The sequence below is a fragment of the Saimiri boliviensis genome, chromosome 10, assembly GCF_048565385.1.
Source record: "Saimiri boliviensis isolate mSaiBol1 chromosome 10, mSaiBol1.pri, whole genome shotgun sequence".
In the NCBI taxonomy this organism is placed as follows: Eukaryota; Metazoa; Chordata; class Mammalia; order Primates; family Cebidae; genus Saimiri; species Saimiri boliviensis.
Window position 1 is genome coordinate 11,226,319 of NC_133458.1, and position 15,686 is coordinate 11,242,004.

At 34.4% G+C, this 15,686-nt stretch overlaps 1 protein-coding gene across 2 annotated transcripts in view; it reads right to left on the bottom strand.

Moving 5' to 3' along the window:
- CNTNAP2 (contactin associated protein 2) overlaps window positions 1–15,686 on the bottom strand; it is a 2,246,749-nt gene that overhangs the window by 1,277,294 nt on the left and 953,769 nt on the right. For both annotated transcript variants that reach the window (XM_074378960.1, XM_003929829.4), the window contains 3 exons: window positions 13,542–13,726; window positions 6,939–7,082; window positions 3,448–3,712 (listed from right to left, as the gene is read on the bottom strand). In XM_074378960.1, the coding sequence (XP_074235061.1) occupies window positions 3,448–3,712; window positions 6,939–7,082; window positions 13,542–13,726 (594 nt within the window). The remainder of the gene's footprint in view (window positions 1–3,447; window positions 3,713–6,938; window positions 7,083–13,541; window positions 13,727–15,686) is intronic.

Below are 15,686 nucleotides of genomic sequence, written 5' to 3' on the forward strand. Positions count from 1 at the left end.
AATATTTTCTTACTATGCTTTGATCAAAATTATTTGAAAACATAGTTCTAGGTCTACCTTCCCTAGGGTTTTGAATTGTAAAGTTAAAATGAAAATTATGCCCAGGATGGGCCGGACGCAGTGGCTCACACCTGTAATCCTAGCATTTTGGGAGGACAAGGTGGGAGGATTGCTTGAGGCCAGGAGTTCGAGATCAGCCCGGCCAATCTGGTGAAACCCAATCTCTACTAAAAATACAAAAATTAGCTGAGTGTGGTGGTGGGCACCTGTAATCCCAGCTGTTCCGGAGACTGAGGGAGGAGAATCGCTTGAACCTGGGAGACGGAGGTTGCAGTGAGCTGAGATCACACCACTGCACTCCAGCCTGGGCAATAGAACAAGACTCCAACTCAAAATATAGAAAACAACAACAACAAAAAACCCCACAAAATTATGTCCAGAATGAACAGCTATTATTCATTAGATCCTTTTAGCACCTGATTTATCTTCTTTTACCATTTATACCTAGTTAAAAGTAATACATAAATATCTATTCATAAATCAGTAACTGCTGTCCTCAAGAAAGTGATATCATGGGATAAAACTGAAGCATTTTGAAATAAGGTAGGTAGGGTTTTGTTGTTTGTTTGTTTGGCTACCCATCAGAAAGAGTTGATTTCGCAACTTTAAAAATATTTTCATGGAAAGATAACCCACTCCACAAATTCAAGCCTACTGAGTTTGACTGAATTTTGTAAGTCAAGTCTACTGTCAGTTACTAATGAGACTCTTGAAAACAGTAATCACAGCTGGGAAAGAGAGGGTGAGCAATATATTAAACTTTCTTTTACTTGTAAGATGTATTTAATATTTCGAATTAATTCTCAAAGGACAGTGTTGACCAAGATGAAAAAAAAAATTTTTTTGATCTAACTGGGTAACCTTCATACTGGACCATGGAACTTATTAAATAAAAACCAAGTTACCAGTATATATTAACAGTATTTGAGAGTCTCTATATTACCTTCTCAATGCACTACTTTGTGTGTGTACAAAAGCATGTTATCAGTGGTTATATTTCTTTTCCAGATTTTCTGCCTTTTCTAAATTATTTCAATCAAAATATTAAACAAAAGGAGAAATGGACTGACAGTCTTCAATGCTCATGCTAATAAGAGTAGAATAGCTATGATACAGATACATTTCCCTCTGTTAAGGTAAACATTAGAATCTTGAGCTATTTTCTCAGTGTTGACACTTTACTAAATTATTTAAAATTTAACTGAATTAGATAAAATACATTCAAAGACAGAGGAAATTATCTTCTATGGTTTCCATATGTATTTTTAGATTGAATGAATGAATATAAAATAGAATTTTCTAAAATGGTTGGATTTTCTTTTTTTTTCAACTAATCTTTCTCAAATATGATCACTTAGTTTCCACAATGTATACAGAAAATAATGCTTGAAGCATTGAGGTATTTTCACTGGATTATATGAGGGTAATACTATGAAAATCTTTGGATTTCATATCATTTTCAATTAATTTGCACAGAGTCTTGGCTAAATTGACAAAAAATTCTTCAGTTCATTTTTATTATCTTTAAGCAAATATATTAAGGTGAATTAATTGTCATATATTGGTTTCCTCTGTTCATTCTATCTTTAATTTTCAAAATAAACACAGCTTAAATTAGGTGAGAGTATCTTGGAGTACTAAAATATACCTAAATCAAAGTAATACATGTTTATTGACCACTAGATTTAAGATCTTATTCTTTTAACTATATTGGCTCCTGTTACATGGAAACCTACAGACAAACTGGATTTGCTCAGAGAATGCAAGGAGAGAGGGCTTTATACTAATATTTTTATATGTTTAGTCATTAGAAAATAATCATTAATCATAACAGAATGTAATGTGGGAGTTTTTCAACTGTGGCAAACATTCGCTTTTGTTTTAGTTTTATCTGTTTTTCTGGTCTCTCCAGATATTTTCTATTTGCTATAAATCTCCCTAGGTATGCTTATACAAGAATACAGTGGGCAAATATGATGGATTTTATCAACCATGGACATTCAAGGAAAAAGCAAAACTAATAAAGAGAAATGGAGAAGTGAATATCTAGGTATTTCCCAATAGCTTTTGATTTTAATAATTTAAGCACCTCTGTGACATAACAGTTTTATGCCTTCCTTGTATCCTTTTCAGCAATAGACCATACATTCAGGCCATACACAAACATAAAGCCTATTTTACAAGAAAATGTATGCCCTATAGCAGGGGGTATTCTGTTAGTTTAAAGGGTCAGAGTATTGAACTCAACAAATATTCTAGAGCGCCTCTTATAGGTACTATTCTATATGCTAGAGACAGAAGAAGAGGGAGCATGGCCCCTGCTCCCAAGAAGCATGCAACCTAGAGGGGAAATGAGAGGAACACAAATCCCAGTGTGATTGAAACCATGTCAGGTGTATGCATAGGGTGTCCTGAGTGTTTCTGGCATATTCTGAAAACAGAGTCCATGGTCATCCAATTGAGCTCTCTGTCACGACCTCTTTCAGTATCTGCTATATCTGTATGAAGTGTTCAGTAAATGTTAGTTTTCTCTGCATCTCCCATTTCTAAGTAGTTCTTCACACACACACAAACATAAACGCACACGCATACACACACACGACTATTGCAAAGAATATCTCAAGAAAAATAGATGAAAACAGTTATTATTTATCAGTCCAATATTGTGACTATTTTTTCTTTGCTTTTAACATCTCAATTTAAAATATCACCTTTCTTTGTGCCATATTTATCAAAGAACAGCCCAAGGTTGCTAAGTCTATTCAAATAGCAAGAATACTATCTAAGCTTCCACTTGCCATGTCACTATAAAGCCAAATTTTAAATTATCCTATTTTTGGTAAGCCAGTCTTCCTTCAGTTGATACACAAATCTTGTCATTCTACTTTGTATTCACTTTTGTTTTCTTTTCCAAACATTAGCATAATTTTAGCAAGATCATTCTGAAGTTCGGATTCCAGCAGTGGAATATTCCTTAAAGTCGTAATTAGTAAAATCTTGTTACTATAAGTAAAAGGTACTTGACTTCATAAAGTCAAAAGATAACAGATACAACTGTGTTTTTTTTTAAAAAACATTATTTGTGCTTAAGTATAAATTATTCTCTTAAAAGAACAGCAATTTCTCTATTAAATGTAAGCTAGCATTGTTTAGGAATATATTTTGATTTTCCAATCTCAACCAACTTTCTCCCTCACTCATGCCTTGCCCTCCCAACTTCCAAGTGTTCCTTACTCAATCAGCACATAGTACAACAAAGTAAGTGTCTTTAAGATCTGAATTACAACCTAATCCTCAGCATGTAACCCCAGCAAAACAAAACAAAACATTAGCTTTGGAAATTGCAAGAGCAGTTTCAGGAACAAATGTCAAATAGGTTTCACTGACCTGAGGAAATGTCTATTTGGCTCATCTTGGTCTGCGTAATGTTGATGTGAACACCCACTTTGCTCTCAGTGAGGTCAATCTCCACATTGCCCAAATTATCTGCAAAGTGACTGAAGACCAGGAGACCATTGGGGTTCCACGTCCTAAACTGGAAACTGACTGAGAACAGGTCCTGGTTAAGCCGTCCGGGCACCTCCAGGTAACTTGTAGCATTGAAAAAGACAGGCACCGTATAGGGTTCCACACAAGAGAAGCTCAAATTTCCCTATAAAATAGAAAGGCATGCTTTGAGGAAGACATAGAATAAAGTAAATGCCCAGGTAAGACCACTGATGAAGGTAGAGTTCTACAAGTTTTGAGGCAGAGCCTGAGCCTGAGCTAAACTCACACCCAGCTGCAGGGCATGGATTTAGTGACTGGAAGCACCACCATGAATCTATTTGGAGTGTCAGGCCTAACAGTGAACAGCAGTGGCTGTCTATAACAAGCAGCCTCCACCATGGGACTGACAGCCTGACAGCCTGATGAGATAAGATGACCACGAGTTGTAAATGTGTGTTGTGGGCATGAGTATGGATCACTAGACTTTCTGAAGACAGCAAAGTTGCTGCTAGCTGAACGTAAGTCAGGGAGAAAGATGCTCTGCCCTATTTTGAGTGGTCAATGCTAACATTAATTAACATATTACTCTGGTCTCAATACAGACTATGATCATATGTTTGCTATTTATGAAACTGATATTTTAGGAAAAATATTCTTGGATTTTTATCTATCTACCTTATATATTTTTTATTAATATACCTTATATATGCATAGATAGATAAATGTTGTTTTTAGTGTTAATGTAATTGTGGTTATTGCAGATTATTCTGTTACCCAACTCAAAATCCCATTTAAATTCCCATGAAATGTGCTTATATCACAATGCATTCATTCCTGTGGAACTAGTGGTATAAATTGGCAAAATGGAAACAAAACTTCTAATAATTCAGGCTTGTCCTTCCCCTTCCATACTCCTCCTTCTTGATATAAGCAAAAAAATTCACATTGATTTATCATTCAGATACACTAAATTTTATAGTTTAGTGCCTAACTTCTCTTTACAGATCTAAAAATCTGTATTTGCTTCTAACTTCTTTTATACTATCATAATATTTTAAGGAATGTAATTGGATACTATTTCATTGGGTCTATCTCTCTATCTTTATCTTTCTTTTTCTCTATATATTTTTAACAACACCACATATATGTATACCAGATACTGATTTCTTCCATTTAACACATTAACCATTAAATCTAAGGGAGGCTGTCTCTCTGAATTAATATTCAAATTAAATTTGCTCTGTACCTTCACAGATGATTATTTTTAAATGCTCGCCTTTACTGATGAAAAGAACTGCCTATGCATAATAACTGAGATTTTATAACTGACCACATACCATTGTTGAGGGGATTGTCTCCCTAACAAAATTAAAGATTCTTCCAAAGTAATGGTGCTGACTCTAGAGTCAGTGCATAATGAGGGAATGAGAGTGTAGGGGAAGAGGAGGTAGAATGAGTGCTGAGTCAATTTCACTGAAATATCAGTACACAATATGTTTGAAAGTAAATTTCTTATATTAACATTTGTCTTTGTAGGGCTGCTTGCAAAATGTCCTTTTGTCTCTATCCCACCTAAGATTTTCCATATGTATGTACATTGTACATGTATGATTCAAAAGTTTAGCCTATGTTTTCTCATTGCAATTATTTGTTAAAATAAAATATAATTATAGATCATAATCAAACTCACATATTGTGAATCTATAATCTTTTTCATTTTTTTAGTTTTTGGAGGGACAGAGTCTCAGTCTGTTGCCCAGGCTGAAGTACAGTGGTTCAATCACAGTTCACTGTAGCTCAAACTTTTGGGCTCAAATGATCCTCCTACCTCAGCCTCTTGAGTAGCTGGGACTACATGTATGCACTATCACACACAGCTAATTTTTTAATTCAGTTTAAGTTACTTTTTTTAATTTTAATTTTCTTAACTTTTTGTAGAGACAGGGTCTCACTATGTTGCCAGGCTAGTCTCAAATTCCTGGACTCAAGTGATCATCCTGCTTTGGCCTCCCAAAGTGTTGGGATAACAGAAGCAGACCACCATGCCCAGCTGTAAATCTATAATTTACATCTCTTACTCATAAAATAAAATAAAATAAAATAATTTTTCTCATAAAAGCTATTTTTCCTCATAAAATAATTTTTTCCATGTTAAATCTCATTGTTTTCACATACAAAATGTTTGCATCTTTCTTGCAGTATTGTTCTTAGAGTATCATAAATGTAAAATATAACATGCCTAGAACAGAACATGTTGCCTATAAATGGAGATATTATGTTTCCATATTGTCAATATGCTTTATGAGAAAATTTAATCAAAGTTCAACTTTCGCTTATTAGTATAAAGTTATGATTAAGAAAAACATTTATTAATCATTTGCATTAAGTTCTTATTTTAAAGTTCCTCATATCCAACCTGAATTCTTTATTCATTCAGGGATATCCACTTGTCGATTCATTTTATGAAACCCTAGGCTCAAAATTGAGGCAACGAGACCCTAAGAGCATTTTTAGAGCATAGTGCAAACACTCATGACATTATTCTACTTCTAGTGCATAATATCTTCTTGTTGTATGGGTCTCTGCAATTCTAGGCTCTCTCAAATAACATCTCTGGGCTAAAGTAGCTCCTGGTCTTGCAGAGCCATAGGGAACCCTCATACTAAATTTTAAACAAAATGTCTCTTAGGGATGTTGAGTAGTGTCATGAGAAGGAAGGTATGCTGCGGTTTTCTTTGATTTTTGCTCTCCTCCCAAAATGTAATGAAACCTGGCACCAAGTCACATAGAGGTAGAAGAAAATCACTGTGAACTTCTGCAGCACAGCTTCTGCTATGCAGCAGAAATCAAGCTGTGTTTAATTGTATAATATTTAGTCTGGTTACAGATTTGTTAAAAAGGGTATTTATTTACATATTCAAAAAATCATCTTTGGAAATGCAGGAGTAAATATAATAAGGTCCCTGATTTAAAAACTTTAAAAATACTAAATTTTAAACCAGAAACCAGAAAGTTAGAGCATATATGATGAGATATTTGAAAACATGATGTGGCCAGTTTAAGAGCTGCAGAGCTGCTGGGGTGAAGCATGTGCTGAAGTGGATTCGTTTCCCTGCCATGAGTAATCCAGAAAAAATACTGAGTCTAACATTCTGTGCTCCATGGAAATGAAACCTGTCACCTTTTTCAGGCTATTCCCATTATCTGTTCTCAAAGAATACTAATTACCTATGGTATTTCTGATAACTCTGAAGTTTGTTTTACATCATTGTGCCCAAACACAAATAAGATGAAAAACGTCATGATTTTGTTGTTGTTCAGTACTCCAAAAAACAAAAAAGTTACTTATATTTTTTACAGACCAGTCTTTTGAGGGTGAAAATTCTTACCACATTTGAGGGCTCTAATTTCTTCCTTCTGGCAAGATCAGTAATGTTGATGCCATTGTAGTTGATACTCTCCATGCAGCCTTTGAAATTCTTTCTACTGGTGGAACTGGGCTTGCCAGAGAAAGGGATGCCTCCAAAGGTTATCTTTGAGGAAAAGAAATTAAATGTAAACATCCACATTGGATTGTAATAAACTAGATGAAACCATGACTATAGCCAAGTTCAAGTACTTTTACCGCAATCAAAATATACAAATAATATAGTATTTTGCCTCCAAAACTTATGGCATGTTAAATTATGTTGTTCTTGAAGTCCCTAATGGAGTAATTTATTCTGATAATTAGATTATAACTTGAAGGAAAAAAAAGCAAAGATCCTTTGCAATTTTACTACCCCAAAGGCATTTTATAAATTTTCTTGAGAATATTTTTAAAGATTTTTATTCAGAAACTTCTTTTATCAAATAATATTAGAAACATATTTTTATGCTTATCAGTCAAAGACATACTATCAATAAATGCCTCCAGTAAGCATAAGATAATCAGTACTAATTTAATAAGTTGATAAAACTACAGCCCAAAGCAAGGGATATTGTATTTATGCTATGCAGACTTGTAGTTGAATGACGATTATTGTAAAGAATTCATTAGATTTATTCTGGATGTAGAATATGGTTCAAAATATATCATTACAGTATTGATTAGGGACCACTTAGGATTTGGGAGCTCTAAGTTGAGCAGTGTAGACTTAAAGATATTACAGATCTTTGAAATCCTAAGAAACAAGACAACACTATTTACTGTGTTCCTGGCTGCTTGTGCCTATTGAAATAAAATATCTATTTATTTTATATTTTTGGTCAATTTATACTATAGCACTAAATCTATATAATATAAAATTACATTTAGTATTTGCTTGGTCAAGGATATTTACTATGATAGTAAATTAGTAAGTGAAGCCAACTGCTAAATGTAATCATAATATCAAGATATACTTGTAATATATATCTCTTAAATTGTCATACAATATTACCATTTTTTTTTTTTTTACTATTAGCTTCATTGAAATGTCAAAAAATATTCTGTGGTCTAACCACTTTATTTTCAATGAGAATATATGACTATAAAGAATCAATGACAATGTAATATCCAATTATTAGTGAAATTAGGCATTGAGGTTAGAACTCCCTAAATTGTTAGGATCTGTTAACTTGAGCCTAGGATACTTTTCGAGAGCATGTTTGATGAGGTGAAATGAAAGCAATGGTGAAAATATTTTAAAAAGTCAGGACTTCATATTTGAAACAGGAGTCAAAGATTTTGTGTTCTGAAAGGTCCATGAACAAATTATGTTCTATTATTTAGTGTTGCGGCATCTTAAATGCTTAATTAGTTTTAGGGGAAAAACACAAATTATGATTTATGAGGTGATGGTAAAAAAAGAGACCTCATTTAAAATAAAATTAATTATTATTAATCATGGTTAGCTGAATATGTATTATTGGCCACCGAGTTCACCTATAAGAAGTTAAAAGAAAAGTTGAGAGAATATATATCGCAAAGAATTAGGAAACTACAAAGAAGAAACAGAGTAATCTAAAGTAGAATTATTGGGAAAATGTTTTCAAGTTGCACTGAAATGAACATATTAGGTACTACCAAAGCATACATAGTACCAAAGGCCATCATTTTTGATACCAAAATGGAGTACTAAGTTTCCTGTTTACAATCTCTTTGATCAATTTTTCCCCAACTGAGAGTAATAATATCTTCAGTGTTTAATATTATTAAACATTGAGCCTGATATTATTAAACACATATTCCTCTGTGTGCATATTTCTTTAATTTGAACTTTTCACATTCTGCAGGGGGATTCAAATTATCCTTATAGTTTCTCTGCTTTCAGCAACTCTAGGCACCCGACTTACCTCAACAAGATGCTCTGGAAAAGCAATACAGTCTCAAGTTAACAGATGCTAAAAACTTAGCGAATTCTAAACCCACTTCCTAAGGTAACTAATGATAGGATAGTAGGCTGTCATTTATTCTTTCTAGTTATATATTCTCATTAGTAAAATGAAGTGGTTGGACCATAGCATATTTTCTGAACTTTTAATGAAGCTGATAGTAACAAATATTGTTGCAATTGTCAGATTAATATTTAGTTTTTTCTGTGACTCATATGATACATTTATTAATGATCTTGTCATCTAATAACCTTACCTTTAAAGAAATAACTACATTAATGATTTTGTTAGCTTTCAAGTGTTCACAAAGTGTGGCAGGGACTATTGGATACCTGTAAGTATCCTTTCTTTCTACCCTCATTAGGGTAAAAATAATGCTTTTCAGCTGGTCACATTGCTCCCCAATCAATATAATAAATTATCAGCCTCTTTGAAGCTAGTTTTGGTCTCATGATATTTAAGTAGAAGGGCTGTATGTGATTCTAAGAACTGTCATTGAGGGTGAGGGCACAGTCTGGTTTACTCTCTCTTTCTTATTGCTAGCTGGAGTGCAAAGTGAAATGTTAGCAGCTGTCTTGAAGTGATTTGCAACAGGGATAGAGGAAGAGCAAGATTAAATAGGACTGTGATCTTGAAGATCATGGAGCAGCCATTTGAACCTCGGGCCACCTACCTCCAAACTTCTTTTATGTAAAGGATAATATACATGCATCCATTAAAGGCAGCCTATACAATCTTAACTCATAAATATATATATATATATATATATATATATATTTTCTGTTACTTCCTGTTGCCTCCTCACATAACCCTATGCAAAGTATGTGATTAGACTCTTCACAAAAGGGAAATATGAATTGTTGACTATCACACAACCATTAAAGGGCAGAAATAGATTCAAACTCGGGCTTCTCCTGTGATTGATTTTCTTCCTCACCAGTCTGTGGCTCTGCAATGGTCAAGAGAGAGTCATTCCTTTACTTCCCTAGCAGAGTTGTATTGCAAGAGATAACAGCATAGTATCCACAGTGGGCGTGCTCTGAAGAACAGAGAGAATCTAGGCCAAACACCATTTTGCTGCTCTGCCCTTTGGTTTTTATTGGCTACGCTGAGGAAAAATGAAGCGAAGTGCATGTATTTATCACCACACAGGTCTCCAGTCACTCTGTAGCTAGCAGCCTGACTGCAGGTGGTGATGGGCCAGTTTGCAGTGTATGCAGCTACTAGAGGAGGGGATGAGATAAACTCTTATGACTAGGTCACAAAAAATGTCCACATAGAGTTACGTCAAAGGAGTCAACTTGTATTCTATCACTTCGTTCACGATGTTCATCTCCAGGAATTGTTATAACGCCAGCAGTACTGTGCTGAATCCCACCCATACTGGCTTACAAGAACTGATTGTTAAGCAGAGCTGTGATTAAAAATCCCGTTACATAAGTGATACATTAAATAAATCACATGAAACACAAAATTAATAACTATTCAGAACTTATCTCTACACTATACTTTCATATATGTTCTTGGGCTCATTCACATTTATTCCAACTATATGATGGAAATACCCATATACTTGTGTGCTATTAGGCAAGTCTTCCCAACTCCCTGCTCAGTTCCATATATGGTAGCATGAAAACAACCATGGTGGGAAATTCGCGCCATGAAAATTAATAAATGCTCAATATCAGGGCATTCCTCTGACCATTCCTTTCTGTAGAAAGCTGATTGTTAAGCATTTACCAGCACATCCCCATTCGGGGCCTCAGTGCCGTTGACCTGAGTGGACTCTGGAAGAACCGAGGCAGTATAACCCTGGGGAAGAAGGATGCTGCATCTGCAGGTTTTGTGAAGATAACAAGACCAGCTTTCTGTTCCTTTAGGCCAAAGACTTTAAATGGTTCAGTAATAAGCATTATATAATTTGTATTATTTTAGGTTTGAAGCTAATTTTCACGCAGTCTATGAGGTTCGAGTGTAGTTAGTGTGTGGATGTATCAAGCAGATAAGTACAATAAAACTCGAGCCTGACTCTAATATAGTTCCTGAGGTTTTAATATTTATTTATTTATTTTGAGACACGGTTTTGCTCTTGCTGCCCAGGCTCGAATGTAATGGCGTGATCTTGGCTCACTGAAACCTCTTCAAGTGATTTTTCTGCCTCAGCCTCCAATATAGCTGGGATTATAGGAGCCCACAACCATGCCCAGATAATTTTTGTATTTTTAGTAGAGACAGGGTTTTGCCCTGTTGGCCAGGCTGGTCTCAAACTCCTGACCACAGGTGATCCACCCACCTCAGCCTCCCAAAGTTCTGGGATTACAGGGATTACAGGCATGACCCACCATGCCTTGCTCAGTCCTGAGGTTTTTTTAATTTTATTTTATTTTTAAACAAATAAGCAAAGGAGTCCCTTTCCATGAAGACAAAAGTGTAGAAATATAAAGGTAGGCATAGCCATGTTTATTACATTTCATGCCAATAATTGCAGTCCCTAAGAGGACAGTAATCTGGCAGTAGCCAGAAATATTGTCTATCCTGATTATTTGTCAATTAATTTAAATTTCTTCCCAGTGTTTCTCTCTAATAAATAAGTCCCAGGTATTTTAGTCTACACCTGCAGCTCTCAAACATGGCAGTGTATATAGATGGGCTTCATAGTGTCCATGAAACTGCTGACCCAATATAGAAGTGTTGTGTGTGCATGAATATTCATAGACTTCATCACATACTCAACGGAGTTTATGACCCCAAATCTTTAATTTGTTTTTTTTTTGAAAATTAGAATTATATTTCCTCATTCCAAATGTTCCAGAATTTTCACCTCTTATAGGGTACTTCAAAGTTTATTAAAGAAGGCTGAATAATTCATCTTTAAGATCTCTTATACATTGGGAGATCAGTCATATGAGCCAAGACACATACTAATTTAGAGAAGATAGAAATTTCTGGGATTTTCACCTACATTTCCTTTTAGCAATCAGTCTGCTTTTAAGAGATTTTTTTTGGGGGGGAAGGGCAAAATATTTTCCAATAACCTTAAATTAATTTAACGTTAATAAAGTCTCCATCAGTGTTTATATAGCATATTCTATTACAAATTATTTAGGAATATATATGGTATATTCATATTGCAAGGAAAGAGAAACTATTTAAACACAAAGAAAGTAGAAAACTAATTCTGCCTTTTCTATTTATTTTGTGATGAGCATATTCCATGTTCTTATGTAATTATGCATAAAGATACATGACACACACATACATACATGAATACCCCTCCAATTTCAAATCCGAGTGCCAAGGAACATGAAGGTGCTGCACAAAACTAAGAGGAGTGCCATAGTACGTTCAACATTTTTAAAGAAAACACAACAATGGGCTTCCAAGTGTCATTTGGACACTGTGTGAAACACTAGCTTAAGGTAGTTTACTATTCCAGTATTAGATAATGTGACATTCCTTTTAGTGATGTGTTGTTTTTGTGAATTTGGGATTTGGTCATTACTCTGATTAAAACAGAGTATCACGTAGAGTAAACATGGAACAGAAAATTAGGATGCCAGTGGCAAATCTGACTCCCATTTGTGACAAGCATACAGTGCAATAACACTCAGCTCATTAGTAATAATTGCTGTTGTTTGAGAATGAAATAAAAATGTACTTTCACTCTTATTTTATGTTTATTTCTCCAAACAGCTACCAAAGTTTTAGGATGTAAATTTTTAAGTTGTTTGGATCTAATAGCCCAGGACGGCTGTAGAGAAAGTTCGAAGACACTAAGGGCTTCATGAACTAAGAAAATTCCGAAACTTCTGGCTCAGTAATAGCATTGCATCGCTTTACCGTTCTGCTGCTTTTGCATATCTAGTGCTATCCTCTTCTCCCAGGATGTATAATACCGTGACAAACATCTTAAAAGAGCTCACCTACATATATGATTAACAGTTTTAATGGATATTTTAAGGTTGAATTGCTCTACAAATAATTTATTTAAAAATATGATATGCCTATTCTTTAGCTATGAGAATAGATTTTTTAATTTGTATAAACATGATCATTGATTATTTTTAATCTCTCATTATTGGAAAGGTAAAATGTGTCTTTTTGTTCATGAACAATCTCTTTAAAATATTCTGTATTTTACTCTATTGCATTTGTGATATTGACATCTGGGAAAACAGAAAATGTCAAAAGACTCATCTACAGTTAGGAGTTTCTGAATGACTTAGTATAAACCAGAAGCTAGGATTTCTTATTCCATGCTTTATAATAAATATTAGAAAACCCTCTGTATATAATGTACTGCACACTCTCAAGGAGAATTGGTGACATGATTACTAATGAAAGGATTACAAATTAAATTTATTATGAATTTATTAAATGGCCTGGATAGCATGGTCCTTCTCTTCCAATTAATACTTTGGCACTAAGATTTTTATAATATTTCGAGTATTCATGATTGTAAATTTGGAAATAAAATGACACAAATGTATTAGGTTTTTAAAATTGTCAGTTTCTTTTTGTTTAGAGAAGAAAATAAAAAGGGTATAAGTAGTAATAGAATTAACAATAATACAATACAGCAAGAGAGTGATGGAGTTGCTCGACATTTTATCACAATTTACATATCATCATCGTACCTCGTAGTCCAAGTCCAGGTAGTCAAACTCTCCGTTGGTGCGGAAGTGCTGCATGCTCCTGTCCAGAGTGAGGTTAATGCTCCGCCCCTGGCGCTCAATGACCACAGAGTGCCAGTGGTGGTCATCCAGCAAACTTCCGGTCATCACTGATGTGTGGCCATATATGGGGCCAAGCTGGTTGCTTCCTGGGTACACAGGAGTGAAGAAGAAACAATGTAATGATGCTATAGCCAAAAGCACAGGCTCTTTTGTTTACAGCATGTAGAGGCTGACATTCCATCAGAGCTCTATCCATTCAAGTTAACCTGAAATATCAGTAAGTCACTACACTTAAGAATACTTCATGTTCAAAGTACCTACAAGTTATTGAAGATGGAAAAAAAGTCTGCTCTTTTAAAATGGGGGAAAATGAGTGTTTTATATCTGTGCAATGAATTCTGCTAAATTTTGGTATGTTTGTTATAAAGTCAGTGTCACCTGGGCTTTCACATCAGCCTACTGGGTTCTGATGCTGGCTCCACTGTTAGCTTGGAATCCAGGGGAAGTTGAGTATGCTTGGTTTCCATTTGTTCATATATACAATAGAGAAGATAACAGTACCTGCCTCATAAGGTTGCTTGAGGGTTAAATGAGTTAGTATAGGCAAAGAATTTAATATGCTTTCTGGCATATAGTGAGCATAACTGCTACCTGTTAATCTTCTATTACTGTTACAATTATTGATTAAGACCACATAGCATGACCATTTTTAATTTTCGTTGACTCCAAAAGCCATTGTTGTAAAGAGAACACTATGTAATTGTTAATGGCATAGAAAATTTACTTGTTATCTTTTAATTAAAATGATAACATTCAGAATTATAAATGTAGCATTTAGTTTTGAAATAAGATTTCTATAGCAACGAAACTATAAATAAAAGCAAAATACTGTTAGAATCCAACATGTTTATTAAGGTGATCTCCGAATGAAGTTTATATATTTTGTTTCATCTGTGTTGTCTAATCAAGTAATGCTTTTTATGGTCAGGCAAAATTAATCACTACAAAAATATAATAGGGTTTCAGAATAAATAGCATAATGGAAATGAGAGATGAACAATTAACTCTCACATTAAACTCTTTCTTTCTTTCTTTTTCTTCCTCTCTTCTTTTCTTTCGTTCTTCGTTTCTCTTTCCTTTCTATCTCTGCCTTCCTGCCTTTCTTCCTTCTTGCCTTCTTCCCTCCCTCCTTCCTTTCTTCCTTTCTTCTCTTTGTATGCTAATGCCCCCATACCTTACATTATCAATTATCTTCCTGGAACATCTTTTCTTCACTTCTGGTGATGAAATCAAATGTCGATGTGTGATGGTGAGTCAGTACGTATGTATAAAATGAGACAGGGAAAAGGAAGGGACAAGAGGCGGAAGAGGAAGTGAAAGAAAGAAAATTAGGAACTATCTAAGTGAAAAGGTCACACTGAGTTTTATTACTTTAAATATTTACACTAGAGACAGAGCAACAGGCAGATATGTCTGATATTTAGGTAACCGCATTAAAGAACGGCAGTAGATATTTGAGTGGATATATTTCTCTGGCTGTCGTAAATTACAGTCAGTCAGTAAAACTCCATTAGTAAACTGCTTTCCAGTGTAAAGCTAATAAACTCTTCTTGATAAGGTCACATAGTCAGGTATTTCTTTGAAAACAATAATGTCACACCTCTATAAGCATCAGTTGATTTTCAAAGGTTACTCTACATGTTTCATTTGGGATAAAAAAAGAAAAGTTTGAAAAAATAAACACCTTTAGATATAATTCAACTGCAATGTGTGTGTGTGTGTGTGTGTGTGTGTGTGTCCACATGTGCATGTGTGCAAATTTTATGGAAGTACATATATTTTTTTTCTGGTTACTCTCCCCTGCTCTTCCTTCTTTCCCTCTATTAGGTCTTATTTTAAAAATAATTTCAGGCTATTTTCCCCCAGGTGGCACAATGAATACATGTTCATTATTACAAGTAGAGAATATAATGAAGAAACAACAAATAAAATGTAATGTAAAAATATTTCCACCCCTAACAATAATTTGGTCTATTTTCTTCCAGATGTTGTCCACAAAAAGTTATGCACCACATAATGATATTTTTTTCAATGATGGACTTCATA